This window comes from Misgurnus anguillicaudatus, chromosome 4 (genome assembly GCF_027580225.2).
Source record: "Misgurnus anguillicaudatus chromosome 4, ASM2758022v2, whole genome shotgun sequence".
Taxonomy (NCBI): Eukaryota; Metazoa; Chordata; class Actinopteri; order Cypriniformes; family Cobitidae; genus Misgurnus; species Misgurnus anguillicaudatus.
Window position 1 is genome coordinate 15,999,259 of NC_073340.2, and position 19,230 is coordinate 16,018,488.

At 34.7% G+C, this 19,230-nt stretch overlaps 2 protein-coding genes and 1 long non-coding RNA gene across 8 annotated transcripts in view; 2 read left to right on the forward strand and 1 right to left on the reverse strand.

Moving 5' to 3' along the window:
• The first annotated feature begins 1,060 nt into the window (after positions 1-1,060).
• muc13b (mucin 13b, cell surface associated) lies at positions 1,061-9,674 on the forward strand. Its single transcript, XM_073866500.1, has 13 exons — positions 1,061-1,229; positions 2,622-3,163; positions 3,263-3,290; positions 3,841-3,960; positions 4,109-4,215; positions 4,382-4,437; positions 7,176-7,288; positions 7,357-7,530; positions 7,637-7,682; positions 8,158-8,195; positions 8,340-8,424; positions 8,524-8,719; positions 8,901-9,674. The coding sequence occupies exons 1-13, from the start codon at positions 1,175-1,177 to the stop codon at positions 9,045-9,047; spliced, it is 1,707 nt and encodes a 568-aa protein (XP_073722601.1). The 5' UTR covers positions 1,061-1,174; the 3' UTR covers positions 9,048-9,674.
• Positions 9,675-11,988: 2,314 nt separating this feature from the next.
• The window catches only part of lrp2b (low density lipoprotein receptor-related protein 2b), a 57,695-nt gene continuing 50,453 nt past the window's right edge, over positions 11,989-19,230 (forward strand). For 3 of the 5 annotated variants that reach the window (XM_073866771.1, XM_073866772.1, XM_073866773.1), the window contains exons 1-12: positions 11,989-12,229; positions 13,574-13,684; positions 14,000-14,122; positions 14,238-14,354; positions 14,979-15,089; positions 15,276-15,389; positions 15,514-15,630; positions 15,757-15,900; positions 17,678-17,794; positions 18,243-18,371; positions 18,734-18,903; positions 18,984-19,207. In XM_073866771.1, the coding sequence (XP_073722872.1) occupies positions 12,163-12,229; positions 13,574-13,684; positions 14,000-14,122; positions 14,238-14,354; positions 14,979-15,089; positions 15,276-15,389; positions 15,514-15,630; positions 15,757-15,900; positions 17,678-17,794; positions 18,243-18,371; positions 18,734-18,903; positions 18,984-19,207 (1,544 nt within the window). In that variant the 5' untranslated portion in view covers positions 11,989-12,162. Of the gene's footprint in view, positions 12,230-13,573; positions 13,685-13,999; positions 14,123-14,237; positions 14,355-14,978; positions 15,090-15,275; positions 15,390-15,513; positions 15,631-15,756; positions 15,901-16,637; positions 16,769-17,677; positions 17,795-18,242; positions 18,372-18,733; positions 18,904-18,983; positions 19,208-19,230 lie in introns of those variants that run through there. The other 2 variants (XM_073866774.1, XM_073866775.1) reach the window with 2 other exon arrangements.
• Positions 14,587-16,604, reverse strand: LOC129420692 (uncharacterized). 2 transcript variants are annotated; one of them, XR_008636892.2, is made up of 5 exons: positions 16,232-16,604; positions 15,780-15,895; positions 15,545-15,652; positions 15,296-15,357; positions 14,587-15,140 (listed from the first exon to the last, which is right to left on the reverse strand). It is a non-coding gene; the product is annotated as an uncharacterized lncRNA (long non-coding RNA). The 2 variants fall into 2 exon arrangements; XR_012369223.1 differs by lacking the exon at positions 14,587-15,140 and having other exon boundaries at positions 15,241-15,357; positions 16,232-16,595.

Below are 19,230 nucleotides of genomic sequence, written 5' to 3' on the forward strand. Positions count from 1 at the left end.
GTCACTTTACATTTCCAGTAAGTCATGCTTATAGACTTTGTTTTGTATCAAAAACCCCTCTGATCCAGCATTCATACCCACTTAGCGAATGTTAAAATAAAACAATAATGCAGATGCAAATGATTGAAAAAGCTGTAAAATATTTGGTAGTTAATTCGGACGAAATACTAGTGTACTAAATGGACAAATTCTATTCTAGATCTATTCTTTAAAAAACAGCTAATACATCATTTCTGTTAATAGTGACATCAGACTCAACCCAGATTATGAGATATTTTCCTTGTGGTAATCCATCAGAGGAGGGTCAAAGTACATTAAGTTGACCTAAATGAATAAACCACAAGTCTTTATGATTTCTGCCCAACCATTTTTGCCTTAAGCTGTCATATGGCTTTATTTAAAAGCTAGATCTGTTATGTCTTTATTTATTTTAAGTGTAAACTTTATGGATATTCCATATCCATAAAGAATATTGGCCTTATAACAAAGCAATAATGTTGTTTACAGTGCTGACCGGTTTAGTACTGTGTCCATCCATATTACTGCACTATTATTCTTGCTCCCATATTGTTGTGCAATGTGATTTGACCAAAGAAATTTAAGTTATCGTAATTATGGTCTCATAACTGTGGCTTCTTTTATTGTTTTGCTAATGACTTACTGACCATAGCAGATTAATGGTTAGTGGAGTGAATGAATTATCATGTGCAGTTTATTTTTAACTGCCAGAAGAATTTGGTATCAAAGGTCCCAAAATAAACCCCTAAACGTAAAATACTTTTTATATAAGCCTAAACAGATCCAGTCAGGTCAATCAATCATCTGAAAAAGTGTTTTGGAAACTCAATGAAATTTACTTTTTTTTATTATACGTAAACGTATTATTTTTAGCGCAGGACCTTTATAAATGTTAATATTTAAGAAGTATACATATATTTAAAAAATTAAATATTTATAATAAAACCATATAATTGTAAACGTCTTCAGTTTTTTATAACTCATTTGTTTAGGTTTCCGGGAGGCGTGGCTTTGTATGTGTAACGTCACTCAGCGTTATTATGAGGCTTTCGCAGCGAGCTTGAATCAGACAGAGGGCAGTGTGAAACAATAACGTTTCACATTCACACTATTTCTTTATTTTCTACTTTTTAAATAATCAAAGGACTATCTGAAAATGCGTGCCCCACTTACAATCATTTTGACATTTTGCTTGGTGGCTGCATCGGAGTGTAAGTGTTTCTCTTTACTTACAAAGATTTTAATGCCATCTTAAAACTGTAACAAAGTAACTTACATTACTTGTCGTTCTTGAGTCTAAATTGTTATTTACTGCATTTTATGAGAAATATTATACATTCATGTTTAATCTGATTGATTGTCAATGTATTAGTTGTAAGCATTGCAGTTAAATAAGTTATAAACAAAAATGCTAAAGTGATTTATCATATTTTTTTTTTTTAAAGAAATCACATATCACACGTGTCTCTTATTAAAAGAGTGTGAGATAATAACCTTTACTGTTACTTAAAAGCACTCAATTGTTATTGATAGTTTTTTATTTATATATATTTGTAGAAAACGTTTTCCCAAATTGTTAATTTTGTTATTTTTTATTTACAGACATGGGTGGAGAAATTTTATTTTTGTTTTAAACACCAAATATATTTGATTTATTCATAAACCTATAGCCTAACTACACCAAACGCTTTTGTGGCTTATAAATATGTCACTTAATTCAAAGCACTGTTTACAAGTAAAATAACAAGTGCTTTCAAAAATATTTCAGGTATTAAATCTTGAGAATACATTAAACAATAGTGCATTACATTCACCCTAAACAAACCCTGAAAATGTACCATAGCAATGAACTATTTTGGTTTAAAAAAAATCTAATTTACCTAAACTGGTTTCATCTACAGTTTCGATAAGTCATGTTTTATGACAGGCTTATTTAATGTGCTAGTTAACCTTGTAAGCGGAAGAGTACAACATGAACTTTGTCATCTCCATGAGACATCATGTTGAACTTTTATTGCTTTCAAAGTCCTTAACTTTTTTGCTTTATTGACCTATGAACGATTATCGCCACCTATTATGACTCAATAGTCATATCAGTTTGCAAAAATTGTTCGTAAACAAATAAAGCATTACATTTCTGTCCCCAAATGCTGGAACTGACTTAAAACATTTTTGAGGTATACCAAAAAGGCACACCATCACTGAGATTCTATACATCTCCTCATAACATCTACACATTACCATGTCTCTTTATTTGGTCTCCTTATTCTGCAACATAGTGTCACTCAGTCAACTTTATATTGAAAGCCATTTCAAATTATTGGCTACTAAATAGTTTAGCTGTACCCCTAATATTACCAATACTTTGGTGACATGGAATACACATTTTTTGTAAGAGATTTAAAAGTCAGGATGGACTGATTAAGAGAGAAAACATGTTAGATGTTTTGTTTGTTCAGATTTGGTAGTGGGAATTTTCCTCAGCTTTGTGATAGAATTGTACAGCATGCTGATGCTGCTCTTATCCACATTCTTCAATAATTTTGTCTTTATTTTTTATGTAAAGAAATATTGACATTTTATTATTATAAACCCGCCTGCAGCCACAACCATTTCCGGAACTGCCACCACTACTGGGCCTGCCACCACTACCGGACCTGCCACCACTACTGGGGGTGCCACCACGACCGGGCCTGCCACCATGACTGGGCCTGCCACCACTACCGGACCTGCCACTTCAACCGGGCCTGCCACCACGACCGGGCCTCCCACCACGACTGGGCCTGCCACCACGACAGGGACTGCCACCACGACCGGGCCTGCCACCACGACCGGGCCTGCCACCACGACCGGGCCTGCCACCGCTACCGGGCCTGCCACCGCTACCGGGCCTGCCACCGCTACCGGGCCTGCCACCACTACCGGATCTGCCACCACGACCGGCAAGCCTGCCACCACAACTGGGCCTGTCACCACGACCGACAAGCCCGCCACCACGACCGGACCCGCCACCACTACCGGCAAGCCCGCCACCACGACCGGGCCTGCTACCACGACTGGCAAGCCTGCCTCCACGACCGGGCCCGCCACCACAACCGGCAAGCCTGCCACCACGACCGGTAAGCCTGCCACCACTACTGGGCCCGCCACCACAACCGACAAGCCTGCCACCACGACCGGGCCTGCTACCACGACTGGCAAGCCTGCCTCCACGACCGAGTCCGCCACCACAACCGAGAAGCCTGCCACCACAACCGGCCCCACCACCAAAGGTACTCCATAATCAAAAACCCCACCAGCAGACTTTAAAAATGTACAAGCAGTACATGTCATTTGTACCTCATTGTGATGACTCAAGAACAGGATAATTAACCTTACTAAGGGGAGATGGTCTATTCAATTTTACCCAAATAAAAACAAAGGTTATGAGGGTCAGACTGAGGGTCAGAGGATTTGTTTTGTTTTTATTGAAAACACTGTACAACTTGCATTCACAACCTTGCTATTGTCAAAAATGAATATGCACTCTCCACAAAGATGAGTTTTTTTCTAGCAAATGTGTATTGTACCTTAAATGTGTTTACATACCTTAAAAATGTACACCAGTTCATTTGTAAACACTACATTGGGTTATTTAATTTTCAGATGAAAATACTGTAGCCTTATATTGTATGAACTGATTGTATTTATTGAAGCTTGTGTATAATTACATATAAGTTATAAGAGAAACTACAAATCAACCTTGAAAACTACTGCTGGAGAGGATCTTGTACCGGGATGTATGTCCTCTTTGCATAATCATATTGTTTTTTGATTGTTAAGGACCCTGCTCTCCAAATCCCTGTATTGGAAATGGAATCTGTGAAGAGCGGTCAGGGGGTGATTTTGTTTGTGTCTGTCGGCTTGGGCTGGTTTACGATGACATCATAGGCTGTATTGAAGGTATGACCAGTCTACCTGTTAGTTATTAATACGTCAGTGCAGATTGTTTTGTCAAACTAATATACATTTGGTGTCAGTGGGGAAATTGATATTATATACTCATACATACACTATTCTCTATCAATTATATGCACTTATTTTTTTGAAGCAAAGGTTTTTCCTGGTACTTTAACTTTGAAAGACGACTTTGAACCAGAAATGGAAGACAAGAAATCTGATGCGTTTAAAGATAAAGCTGAAGAAATACAGAAGGAGGTAAGGGACGAATTTTTTTTTGATCATTTAAGGGATTCATTCCCAGCTGGTCAATAGAGGGTATCTGTTTCTTCTGCTTTGTAAAGGGTGTAGGAGTGTCAAAATGAAATGTTTGCATAGGTAATAATTGATGTTGTCACTTTCTTTATTCATAACTGAAATATAGCTCAGAGACGCTCTCAAAGGCGATGGCTACATTGATTCCATAGTTCTGAGTTTGAGGTGAGTCCATCTTATCATTGTTCCTTATTGTTGTTTGACTATTTTACTTCCTTGTATACATTTTTGCTTGTATATTTACATTTAGGCATTTAATAGATGTTTTATTGAAAGCATTATAAATATAAATTTTTTATCTATTTTTCACTTATACAGACAACACTGTGAAGTCATTAAATGTCTCAACAACTATTCGGAACAGTTTTAGTTTTACAGGGGGACCTCTGAGAAAATCTTGCTTCTCAGAGGTCCTCTGTGTTTTTAATCCCGTCTGAATCAGCCATGTCTGTGTTTTTCTCTGACGACCGCCGTAAAAATTCCAGAGCAATTTGCCTACTGTTTTTTTCGCCGAACTCAGAAGTCCTTAGAGAATTTTTGTCCAGTCCGAATACGAATGTCTGTGTTTTCCAGCAATATCTTTTGAAAACGTGTATTTTTGTGGTTTGGCCAACGTGATCGGCCGTAAGGTCTTACTAATGTTCGTATTTTGTACTTCCTGCGTCCCATTTATTCAGATATGGATGTTTTTTTCCATTTGGCGGAATAAAATAATTAAATCCAGACAAGCCAAATCTCATACAATGTTAAAGGAACAGTATGTAGGATTGTGGCCAAAACTGGTATTGCAATCACAAAACTTGTGGCTAAAACTGGTACTGCAATCACACAACTGGTGGCCAATACACAAAATGACAACATAAACATCAGTTGAGGGCTGCAACTCCACTTTTTAAACAACAATATCCTGGCCAGACCACTGTTGTCAGTGATATAAGTATTTGAAATTAACATGATTTTTTTAATGTCTAGTGACATATCAGGGCCATTTTATGGTTAATTGATATACATTTCTTACATACTGTTCCTTTAAGACTGGCCACTGTCAGTGTCATGTAAGAATAAATGTTATTAATCATGATTTTTTCATTTCTTTGTGTTTATTATAAGCAGCCATTAAAAAAAGTCATGCTACTTTAGTAGGATTTGTCGTTTTTACCATTTTTTACAAAAGTTATTTTGATTTGTTAAAATTAAATTAATAAATTACAAGTCTTGTAATAATTTTACATTTAAACAAAATATCAAATATTACAAACACGTGTATCCAGAGCATGTGATCTTCGGCAGTCCCCAAACTCATAAAACAGACACTCCCATCTCTGGAATAGCCTGAGAATTTTAGTCCCGTCTGAATTGGTACATAAAATCACAGACATCGTGGGGGACATGTTGAAACTCAAACGTAGTTTGGAAAAGTAATCCTCTCTGAATAGTGTTGATTGACATATTATAATAAGTAGCTTTTACTTAAAAACATATATTTTTTTTTACAATATTTTTACATAAACTGCATTATTCATGCAACAAAAAATAAAACTACAAGGAAAAAGGTATGCAATAAGTGAATTGAAAAATCCAAGTTGTTTCATATACAAATAAAATAAAGTAAACGTAACATAAATTTTAGGTGTAATTAACTTTAAATTATCAGTAAAAATGCTGTGAGGATTACCCATTAGCTCTCATGCCTGAATATTTACATTATTCATGTTTTTTTTCTCAAACAATAAGAACTGATGGGGCATTTAAATAGTTGTTAATAAGAGAAAGGGATTTAAACATTTTGTTTTTGTCGTAAATTATAGTTTTCTGTAAAGTCACCATTCAGGTAATCATTATTTGCTGTGGTAAACATGGACTGAAAATCAATACCAGTGGCGGCCGGTGTCTTCTTTTTCGAGGGCGTATGATGCGAAGCTCACCACAACATGTATTTAGCCCATCATGCGTGTTGGTCATCATGTCAAAATATGTGTTTGGCGCGTCATGTGAACCATGTGCATCACGTCTTGTCGGGACACAGGCCTGCTGCGCATGTGTCGAAGGGGTTCATGATAAAAGAGGCACTCACGTTTGCCAAAAACTTGCTTAACCCTTGTATTGTGTTTGATTTTTTGTGACGATTTTGATGGAGCGGGTCAAATTGACCCTAACTGGATTCATTGCAATTCCCTATAAATATTACATAATGGAAAACAAGAAGGAATTAGCTATGAACAGGATCATTTTAATATCAGTATTTGACATACATTACAAACACTTAATATCAAAACTTATTATTTTTTAAATACATTAACCACAATTTTTAACATAATATAAGGCTTAAAATAAGATTAGTGTTAAATCAGTGTGTGTCGAGTATTTTGTAGACACGGGCGTCTCTTTTATCATGGACCCTTTTAATGTATGTGCAGCGGGCCTACATTTTGACAAGATCCATGATGCACATGGTTCACATGACATGACGCAACCAACACATATTTTGAAATGACGAGCAACACACGACACTCCAAACACATAGTTTGATTTTGCGCCCCTCGGAAGAGAAGTCTACGGCCACCACTGATAAACACATAATATTTCCACAATAATGAAGACCCACATCAAAAATGCATTTTGCGGTGTATTTTTGTGGTGAAGCAAGTCCATTAAATGACTGCCACAGAAGCAGTCATGAAGTTTTTTAATATGCAAGTTAAATAAAATTTTTAATCTGAGTACAGTCTACATGAGCATTATTAGTTGAACTTGTGTTACATATTTTTTATATAAAGAAGGTTAAGTGAACTCAATTATTATTTCAGTTTTTCTTGTTATTTTGAATTAAAATCTCCTCAAGTTGAATCTACTATAATAAAAAAATGTGCTTACAGTAAAATCTAACATATAATTTTTTACAGTGAAGGCAGTATAGTTGCAGACGTGCAGAATTTCTATCAGGTTTCATCCAGTGCCACAACAGATACAGTTAAAAAATTAATTGATGATGCATTAAAAAATGCTACATTCAATGGTATGTAAGTTTTCACCTGTTTTATTGCTTACTTTTACATTTTCACTTTTTCAGATAATAAAAGGTAGCAACTTTTGTAAACATTGACCTTTTACTCAATTCTCAGAAAAGTCTTTGTGTGAAATTGGATACTGTGATAGTAAGACCACAGCCTGTGACAGTAGTACGTGGTGGTGGTATTGCAGTGTGCACTTGCAGAGAAGGGTATATCAAATCCGAACTCACAACTCAGTTGTGCATTTGTAAGTGTCGTCTAACATTATTTTTGTGTCCTTGGTGTTGTGCTTACTGTAATATACACACATTCATACTGATTAATTTTGCGCTGATGTTTCTGTCTTTGTACAGCTTGTCCTGAAGGGGAAAAAGCAGTTGATTCAAAAGATTGTGAAAAGTAAGCAAATGCATCATGACATGTTTTTCAAGCGATTCCTCACATTTAAATCTTGCGAAAAATTTTATTTCATGAAAAATGTATAAATGTTAAGGACTGTGTAGTTTAAAAAATGTCTTGGCACATCTGAATACTTTTAAATGTTTTGTCATTGCTTGGTGAGCCCACAAAGGTCCTCTGTGGTACCCCAATCTTTAGGCCCATGTAATCCCAGGCCATGTGAATTTAATGAAACAGTTCTCCCAAATATTAAACTTCTCTCATAATTTACTCATATGATGCTATCATAGATGTATATTACTTCCTTTCTTCAGTTAAACACAAATAATGTTATATTAAAATGCTGTCATGTTATCATCTTATATAGGAGTCCAAAAAACACATACATCCTTCATCAAAGTAATAATCATAAATGACTTTAGTGAGATGAAAAGCAGTAGCGCAGGATCATTAAGAGGTGTGTGGTTTATTTCAGGTGTCCTTTTGGCTTTTCGGGATTCAACTGCAAAAATCGTAAGTTGGTGCTGATAACTGATACCTCTTTATATCTTTAATTTATAACTTTATATCAGTCTTTATCGTTATCTCAGTTTCCATTGTTCTTGGAGTTGCAGGAATTGTGTATGCGTCAGCATGTAATGCATATTCTCATTACAGCTTATCTTTTGGTCGTGGTTGTGGTTTCCATTGGATTCGGCGTGTCTATTATAATTTTTGTGACCCTGCTGGTCGTGAAAAGCAGGTGAAAGTCTATTACACATATCTTACTAATAAAATTCTTATACATAAGCTTTGAGTGGATTTGTAACACACGTATTTGTATATGAACGTGTTTTTGTAGCAAACCGAAAGAAAGCTCCCCGTCTAAAAAAGATTTGAGCCCACATGGTAATGGAATGGAAATGCCTAAACCTGCGGGAGTTCCCAGGATCCCCCGAGCCAATCCTACTTCAGATTGGCAGACTACAAATTTGGAGATGAGCAATACTGGGAGCACTCAGGCACTGGTGACCAAAGATCAGCTAGAGAACAAAGCAGTAAGATCACCGCTAAAATGCCATAGGGCTGAATGTTGAACTGTGTGTCTGTATTTGTAGTTGTTGGCTTGCTAAACATTCAGAAGCATTTATTTATTGGTAATATCAAAGAATTAAAGAGATATGATCTTTTGGATTTAATATCCATCGAGAGAAACACTTCTGTATGCTTTTTTTGCAGTACAATTATTATGATAATGATGACGATGACGTGATGTACAAGAATCAAGATCCAGTGTACTCCAGGGTAAAGAAGGTGGAAAATGGCGGAAGAGGCGCCCAAAACCCATACTATCGGTTTGATGATGAGAGAATGCACAGATATTAGCAGCACTGGATTGATTTCTGGAACAGGACTTTTACTTTTTAAATGACCAAAATTTCAAGATATTACAAACAGACTTTACAGTTTTATATATGTTGATTTTAGGAACAGAATTCAGTTTTTCTCTGTATTTCATTTTATGGTATTAACAGCGTGTGTTTTACTCTTTTTATATATGCTTTTGGTTTATTTAAATATTTAAACAAAATTGAGCACTAAGCAGTTTCAAAAAAATGAACTATAGCTTTTTTGCAGAAATATGCATATACTTTCTTTTTATATACTGACTATCCATGTAGAAGTGTTAATGTTTTGTTTGTTTATTACAGCAACACAGTTGAATACATATCCATGCTTTTAATTAAATCTAAAATGTTTGCTTATTTATTAAATGTAATTATGAGGTTATGAATGTTGTTAATACTTGGGCTGGATCTCAGGTTTACTTTTACTAGGTGAATAAGATTTCTCTGAATCAGATTTTCAGTAATCCCAGGTGGTAAATAGTATAATTTATTCTGAGATAATGAAATTGAACCTGTAATTTTGAACAGATTTTTGATGTCTGTGCCAATTAAAATTTTATTATTAAAGGGCTAAACCACCAAATAAAAAATCATTTCTCCATTATTCATGCTTCAAGCCTATCACAAGAGCACAAAATGAATATTTTTTTTCAGAATGTCTAAACCAGTTCATTTATTGTTTGGAAAAGAGAAGCTTGAATATTCTGCTAAATAAAAAATATAAATTTCCTCTGTAATATTTCATACCAGAAAAAGGATTTGTTAGAAGATAAGTTAATTTAAAATGAAGATATTTGTTTAAAAATGCAGAATTTTTTTTCTCCTGGCTAGTGACAAAATTTTGTCATCATTTACTCATCCTCATGTTGTTCTAAACCTGTATGAATTTATTTTCTCTGATGAACACAAAAGGAGATATTTTGAGAAATGATGGTAAACACACAGCAGTAAGTGACTATTGACTTCCATAGTAGGAAAAAATTTTTTTTGAAGGATTGTGAAAAATGACTAAGAAAATGTTTTGATAAATGATGGTAAGCACACAGGCGACCGTAGCCATTAAATTTCATCATATTTTTTTATTCCTACTATGGAAGTCTATGGTCACTTACTGCTGTGTGTTTACCATCATTTCTCAAAATATCTTCTTTTGTGTTCATCAGAAAAAAAAAGAAATAATTCATACAGATTTAGAACAACATGAGGACGAGTAAATAATGACAGATTTTTCATTTTAAAGTGAACAATCCCTTTAATTATCAAATATAAATTATTTAAGTTGTATTAATTACTTTATATTTATTTAAAATAGTTGTTATAAGAGTGTAAACTAATGGTCAGCAGGAAGAATTGACAGAGGTCTGGCAAAAATAACACATCATGCCCAAAGCTAACAGTCAAGACGAATACATAATTTTATTGCAAGAGAGGATCTAGATAGATAGATAGATAGATAGATAGATAGATAGATACTGCCAAAAGGACAAAACATTTCTTCATTATTTTGGAGTTATAAAAGATTGAAAGTCAGATCAAACCATGGTCATTTTTTGTTCTGGCCCTGGTGAAATGTCACTTACTCCTCTCTGGTTCTCACCCCTCAAAATAAAAGGGTTGAATAAAAAAGTATAAAATAAGTATAATTTATTATAAATCAAGGTTAAACATGATGATTTAGCACACTGTAAAACATCTTTGCTGACTTAAAACTTTTTGTTTAATCAACTTGGATTTTTAAGTCATTTTAACCTACTATTATTGATCTTGACTAGAGATGAGTTTTTCTAACTTATAAAATATAGTTAAAATAAGTCAACTTTGTTTTGTAAGTTGTAGCAACTCATATCTTGTCAAGATAAATAATACTAAGTTGAAATGACTTGAATCTGAGTTGATTGAAACTTAAAAATTTAAGCAAAGAATTTTTACAGTGTGCTACCATGAATATTTTCCAACTTTAACACATTTTAAATTACAGCTAATGTATTATTTAAATACTACCTGGCATTTATTTGAACAGTTAACACAAAATGAAACATTTAGCCAGAAACGAAAGTCTAAATCTAGAGAGCCCCGTGCACCATCTTCCGATGGAACTTCCACGTGGAATTGTAGTCGGCAAATGCAATATCTTTTCCACCTCTAGTTAACAAGTCTGTTGTAACCCTGAAGAGAATCATGCAAAGTTTAATTTAGCCTACAAATTAATTTGCAGCATGAAGTTAAAACAAGGTTTTGCAAGTCAATTCAACATACTATTTTAAGTTCTATTTTGAGTTTAAAAAGTTGACATAACTTATAAAAAGAAGTTAAAATTGTTTAACTTTTTTAAGTTGAAGTTACATAAAAATATTGTTGATTTGCCAAAAATGCTGCATCTTTTTACAGTGTATAGACCATCGCACATTTTAAACTGTCACCAGACTTTTTTAGATGAATAAAGAAACATGTCTGTTTCCACAGTACACTGTAATAAACTACTTTTCTGTCTTAAAATTTTTTGTTAAATCAACTCAGATTTACAAGTCATGTCAACAGAGATGAGTTGTCACAACTTATAAAATATAGTTGAGAAAAGTCAACTTAATTTTATAAGTTATAACAATTCACCTCTAGTCAAGATAAATAATAGTAAGTTGAAATGACTAGTTAATCGAGTTGATTCTACAAAAATTTTAATGCAACAAAGTTTTTTTTACAGTGTAGAGATTGAAATCACACCAATCACCAAAAGTGTGTTTGTCCCTGCAACAGATACAAGACCTTATCAATAAAAACCAAAAAGGATGGTTCTTCATGAGTTACATGAACATGACAATGAAGAATTTTCTGCTGATGTTGACATGTTTCACTGGTAAAAGTTAATCTTAGATGAGATTCAAGCAAAGATGGGGTCATAAAGGCTTGTACCTTTGTCTCCTACATTCAGTCCAGGCTTATTTTAGGAGAGGAGCTCATCAAAGACCTCATCGAAGGTAAAGAGTTTGTGGATGGATCACTGAAACAGCTTCAGAAACAGAAGAAGATCATCATTCTCTTTCCATGGCCTGTTTTATTTAACTGTGCAAGAATTCTGATCAAATACTTCAGAAATGGACAGATTAGGTTTTTGTGTTTTAACATGGTTATTTTTAATCTACGGACCCTGCTTCGTGCAAGGTACAGTATGTTTTAATATTTATATCTGTTTTGTTCAATATGTTTTGCACTTGAAATATTGGAGTGTTATAACAGCTCAGTTTTCTATAAACATATTCTGTATAATAGGTTTTTAATGTCAATAATTTCTTTATAATATAATCAATACTCTGATATTTCTATTATAAATTTCTTATTTTACAGTAAATAAGGGATTTCATCTTAATGTTAAAGAAACAACAGAAAGAGGAGGCATCCTTTCAATTAAAGGGATAGTTCACCAAAAAATGAAAATTCTCTCATCATTTGCTCACCCTTATGTTGCTCTAAACTGGTCTCTTTTTTCTGTTAAACACAAATTGAGATACTTTGATAAATGATGGTAATCACACATTGATGGCACCCATTAACTTAGTTAGTATTTGTTATTCCTATTATGAAAGTCAATGAGTACAGCTAACTGTATGCTTACCATCATGTATTAAAATATCTTCTTTTGTATTTAGCAGAATAAATAAACTCATATAGGTTCTCAACAACATGTTAAAAATTATGTTGAGGTAAATGGTGATAGAATTTGCATTTTGGGGTAAACTATCCCTTTAAAACATTGTTTTCAAATGAGACCTGAATATGCTATTGCTCAGTTTGAACCTATTAATTTTGCACAAATAACTAAATAGACACCATCAAATAAAACTAATTGAAATATATTCAGGCATAATCTAAATATAAATTCACAGGGAAAATGTTTCAAATTTTAGTAGGCATCACATGATGTGAAGTTCCAATGTTCTACATCTACACAGTAGCTCCAAAAAGCCATAAACTTAAAGTTACTCATAAAGTTACTCATTAAATCTTGCAAAAGTGAGATTTATTTGTAAATTACCCAATAAACATCACTAATTTAAGTCATTAAAACCAACCTGCAAAGTGTTATAGCACATCAACACATAATGTATGTCTAATATCTACTGTAATAAACAGATTTCTCTTTGAGTAATGATCATCTTTAAACATTGTAACAGTTTTATGTTTTGACCATATGGACACAAAATGATTTTGGCATATTTGAAATACAACTAAACCTCCTAAGACCTGGTGTGTCCACATACGTGGACATCAAATTTTTTTGTTGTGTGCACCATAATACTTAATTCTCTGTAAACCTTTTGTACACAAACGTGGAAAAATATCTGGTTATTATATTTATTGGTTCTTATTTAACCCAAATATCTAGAATAAACCTAAAATGCAAGCCAAACCAAAGCTCGGGTCTTAGAAGGTTAAGTAATGTTTTATCATGTTAGAAAGTGTACCAGAGGCTGTTAAAACAAAACTAAATCATCATTTTCTGAGCAGGTCAGTGCAGCAGTGGTCAGTTTCAGTGTAATAATGGTCAATGTATAGATCAAAACTGGAGGTGTGATGGAACGAAGGATTGTCCAGATGACTCTGATGAACTGAACTGTCGTAAGTATCTCTGCCTGACCACTGACTGAACTGATAAACAAAAGTAGTCATTTTAGCATACTATTTTAAATTGTAAAATGTTTTTACATTAAATAAACTTACCAAGATAAGTTGTCAATATCAATTTATTTTTCTTTAAGTTACAGCAGCTGGTTAAAATAGTAGACTGAAATAGTAGAGTTTTCTTTTTATTGCTTATATTTGGTACCGTTGCATAAAGGAGCTTTCCAGAAAATAATACAAGCATAAAATGTCATGTAAAAAAATTCCAATATTGTCATTCTGCTCTCATTCTTCTCCTAATTGGATTTCCAGCTTTGCCCACCTGTAGCTCTCAGCAGTTCAAGTGCTTGACAGGTGGCGAGTGCATCCCTTTAGCATTTGTATGTGATGGGGAGGCAGACTGCACAGATGGTTCTGATGAACAGAGAGCTTGTGGTATGTCTACATGCATCTTAAAGGGCAATACAATGGAGAAATAAAAACGAGGCACTGATATTTGTAGCAATGTATTATCAGTGATGGTGCATGACAAGCAGGGTTTGTTTTTTAGGCGACCAGACATGCAGCACAGACCAGTTCACCTGTCGAGAAGGACAGTGCATTCCTAAACAATACAAATGTGACCATGTTTCAGACTGTGTGGATAACTCAGATGAGAACAACTGCAGTAAGATCATCTTTCTTCTGTAAAAGTAGCATTAACCAATAATGTCTTCCTTTGATATGCTATTTCATATAGTAATCATTTGTAAAAATTCTAATAATCAGTGTATTCCTATTTAATTTTTAGAATAATAGTTTAATTTTAATTGTTTCTTTTGTGCTTAAAGGCCAAAGTAGGAAAACTCTTAAATAAGAGAAATATAATATTTCTGTGGTTTTACACTGAAATGTAATACTATTATTTTTTATGCCATGTTACTTTAACGTCACATAATATTTTCTCTAACACAGTTTACACAAAAACAAACATGAGATTTGTGTCACAAATGTTTTAGAAATGCCCATGTGACTGTACTTTTGAAATGTGACAAGAGTACAGCATTATTCAAAACAGAATCTGAATTACCGAAGCAAAAATTTATTGCAAACAGCCCTGTGATGAATGTCATAAAAGTCATAAGCACAATTATCTTTACAAGACTAAAAATGCTTGACTTCAACATTTATTTAGCACATAAAAGTCTCAGGATAAATCAGTTACTAGAATGACAAGTAATAGCTGCTAAGATCATCAGGTTTTGGAATGCCAATAAAACACAAGTGTGAAATTTCCTGTTGTTGAATTCAGACTACCCAGCATGCACAGAGAAGACATGCGCTAATGGAGCGTGCTACGACAACGCTCAACACTGCGATGGGATGCTAGATTGTCGGGATGGTTCGGATGAATCCAATTGCAGTGAGTGTCAAAGAATCCAAGCAATATATGTGACCCTGCCTTTATTGTTTTCTAAACAAAATCATAAAAGAAACATACTGTGAAAATATAACCTTAATATCTTTAATAATATTAACTTAGTAAGGGCATGTCAAAGATTGAAATCCATATGCATATTCCGCATGCTATGTTTTATTTTTTAAACAGCAAGACAATGTATGCCACACCAGTTTGAATGCACGAATGGATACTGTATCCCGATGCCCTTCGTCTGTGATCACTGGGATGACTGTGGGGACAGCAGTGATGAGAAAGACTGTGGTGAGTCTTTAAGTAATAAAGCCTACAGTGTGCCTGCCTTATCAAAAGTGATGAATGAAGTATGCATAGCATATGTAGGTTTTAATAATAACTAAACAGACCACTATGTTGTCTTCACTTCTAGAGTATAAGACCTGCAGCGGGTCAGAGTTCACCTGCAGTAATGGACGCTGTATGTCTCAGCAGTGGGTGTGTGACGGCATCAATGACTGTGGTGACTTTAGTGATGAGAATGGATGTGGTAAGATATCGACACCCATCTCCTGTCAAAATGAAATTTATTAGAAATCATAATGTGCAAAAGCAATTTCAGTAAAATCTTTTTTTTTTTAAGAAAACACATGTTAAGGGTTTGTCAAACTTTCAGACCCAAGTATTCGAGACTGTTACCCGGGCGAATGGCCGTGTCCTGGCTCTTCAATGTGTGTGCCCATAAACAAAGTGTGCGACAATAATCCTGACTGCCCTGGTGGAACAGATGAGACCAACACTACGGCACAGCTAACCTGCGGTAAATACCAGCAAGACAGATTATGTTAAATAATTATAATATTAATAATATGTGTCTGTTTTAATACAATCTTATAAAAATGATCCCAGCACCATATAAAACATTTGAACATTTAAGAGACATTTAACAGTTCATTTAAAAGAGAACATTTATTTTTTACCCTGTCTGCTGTACTATTATAAAAAGCTTCAAAGTTTGATTTCAATCTTACACAGTCTTAAACAGTTAGTATTAAAGATATCAAAGTTATATTTCTACAGAATATTCTTTACATTATGCTGGATGATTTTGTGTAGAAAACAGTAGAAACAGTAAATAATAAAGAGTTTACCTGGGTTTTGCAGACTGGGTAAAAATTATAAAAATGTATTTGCATTATATAACAGAAAGTATAAAGAATATTGTTCAAAATGGCAAATTTATTTCTGGTTGTGGTAAAACTGTGGAACATTGTCCACAGTTAAGTAGACGTCTCATCGGACGCACGCGCGTTGCCGCAGTTACGAAACGGAGCTAACTTCCGGTCTGTGCTTGTTTATTGGTCTGACCAGAGATAGGCTACTATAATTTGGTCTGGCTACTAGCGACTAAACGGACCTCTGGAAAAAATACGTGGTGGAAAATAAAAAGTTTTGGTTTCCAAAAGACGAGGAGAGACAGTGAGCATGGATCACTGCTGTGAGGATTTGGTTTCATCGGAAGCACGCGCGTTGCCACGGTTACGCGTCAGGCCCGCAGTTTACTTCCGGGCTGTACTTGTTTATCGGCCTGGCTAGTGACTAAACTGACCTCAGGAACAAATGCGTTGTGGAAAATAGGTGTCTTTAGGAAATGTTTCGGTTTCCTAAAGTCAAGACGAGGGGAGATGGTGAGTAATGGATAATCGCTGTGTGTGGATTTTGGCTGCCAGGCAAGAGTTTAATGATCATTTACGTTATCTAGCATGTTACATTATACCGTTATACATTCATTTTACATAGTTTAGCCCAGTGTAATGGTTGATATGCTTTAGCTATGATCTGAACTTAAGGTACTTTACTTGTTATTTATTTAATCTATTCTAGAGGGACTTGTTGTTATTGATTCTTTTCGTAAGTCTAACGTTACGGGAAGTTAAGTTTGGGCCACAAAAGTCATTTGTTTATGTTGTTGCTGCTGAAACCATATATCTTAACAATGAAGGAATATCTTATTTGTCAACACAGTACACCTGTGGTTACCCATGCGTGAAGGGAAACAGACTTCATACATCCACTAAAAGTTGGATACAAATGTAAAAGATGTCACTTGTTGTAATGTTTGGTAGTTAATGCAATGACATTTAGCCTAATCATATGGCTCAGCCGTTTGAGCATTGTGTTGGCAGCACAAAATGTCATGGGCCCGATCCCAGAAAACACACTGATAAATACTGATAAAATATATACTTGTTATGCACTGTAAGTCACTTTGGATAACTGCAACTGCAAAATGTGTAAACGTAAATGTAGACGTGTTTTGTTTTCTCATAATCTATGTGACCAATTTTGATATAATGATAATCACATGGCATCATCAAATCAGTGCCAAGCAATCGGCTTATCAACAGTCATATTTTACTAGACACTCATGTGTTTTACATTTTATTGAGATTTTATGTGCTCAAATTCAACTGCCTGCACATTTGAGTCACATTTTATGGCAGCACTTTTAATGCGTTTGATGATAGCCTCACATCACATTATGCATGTGACAGTACACAAATTAACTGAATCTGTTAACTGCATCTCACCTGTAGGTTTAAGCCAGTGCTCAGCTCTAAGCTGTGAATATCGCTGTCACCCCAGCCCTCAGGGCGGAGCCTGCTACTGTCCCGATGGCTTTACGGTAGCCAATGATAGCCGTTCATGTGTGGGTGAGTGCAGATTTCTTTTTGAAATGTTAAAGTGGTTCACATTACACAATGTACACTTTGCACAATTAATTTGTTAAACTTATAGTTTTAGATGCTAATTGATCAATACTGTATTTTTTAATAAATCCCAGTTTTAACCTCATGATCCTTATGTTCATGTTCTATTTACATGACTATTGTATAACTATATTTTCTATCAAATTAAATATTAAATATTAAATATTGATTTTACTTATCATTTTGAATAAGAAAAACATATTTATTTATACATAGTCATTATTAAAGTCTTTTCTTTAATCACAATAAAAAACTTGATCTGTGTCATATTCCAAATATAGTTCATTGTCACTAGGCTTTCGTACATTATTGCTGACAAATATGGCCCTTTATTTATTATACTAGTGTCTATTGGCAGACTTACAGTAGCAGGTATATGGTTTATCCTCAGACTATGATGACTGTAATATTTGGGGAATCTGTGATCACTTCTGTGAGGATCGACCAGGCACACATCATTGTAGCTGTGCAGATGGATATTTCTTAGAGCAAGGTCATGTCTGCAAAGCCAACATCTCAGGTAAAGAGAAACTGAAACCCAAAATGCTTCTGATGAGCTTAAAATATATTATATATATTTATAAACAGCCTTATTCAGAGTTATTATAGAGTGCCACATGGATGACGTATTTTTGTAGGCTATCCCAGAAGTTATTGAGACACTGGTTCCCTTGGAAAAAAGCTCATTAATTTTTCCTGTAGACTTTTGGGTTATCTCAAAAATAAGCTCTGTGTTTAACAAAAGTTTATGATACTTACATGTTTTGTCTAACAAGCTAGTCTTCACAGATGAACACACATTTTGAACACACAGACTTGTTTTTATTGTTTTTATTGTTGTGATGCACCTGTGTTATAACATGTCTTGCTTGGTTCTCCTAGGTGGTTTACCACACCTGATCTTCACAGATGGACGTGATATAAAGATGGCAGACATACATGGGAGGTTTGTTAGACTTCTGGCCCAATCAGATGGCAGAGGTTACGCTGTGGGTGTTGGTTATAACTGGCACAGTCAACGCATCTTTTGGACAGACACCGATTCTCAGAAGGTGTCTATTAATTTATAGTATGAAATAACCACAGATTTGAATCAGAATCAAATCATGTTGACAAGAATATTTTTATTCAGATTTACTCCATGAACTTTAATGGTGAGGATAAGAAGGAGGTTCTCTCTGAAGCAGTGCACAGTGCGCAGAACCTGGCTGTGGACTGGATCAACTTCAAGCTTTACTTTGTGGAGGAACGGGTGGAGAGGATCGAAGCGTGTGATTATGATGGGGGAAACCGTGTCACGCTGATTGCTGAAAATTTGGTGACTCCTCATGGGCTTGCCCTGGACCCAACAGTGGGGTGAGTACTGTATGTGTGTGGAT

Excerpts from the sequence above, each read along its gene's own strand:
- muc13b (XM_073866500.1), top strand. The coding sequence starts at position 1,175 with ATGCGTGCCCCACTTACAATCATTTTGACATTTTGCTTGGTGGCTGCA. Across the intron at positions 1,230-2,621 it reads CTTGGTGGCTGCATCGGAGT|CCACAACCATTTCCGGAACT; the intron begins GTAAGTGTTTCT and ends ACCCGCCTGCAG. Across the intron at positions 7,289-7,356 it reads AAAAAATGCTACATTCAATG|CAACTTTTGTAAACATTGAC; the intron begins GTATGTAAGTTT and ends AATAAAAGGTAG.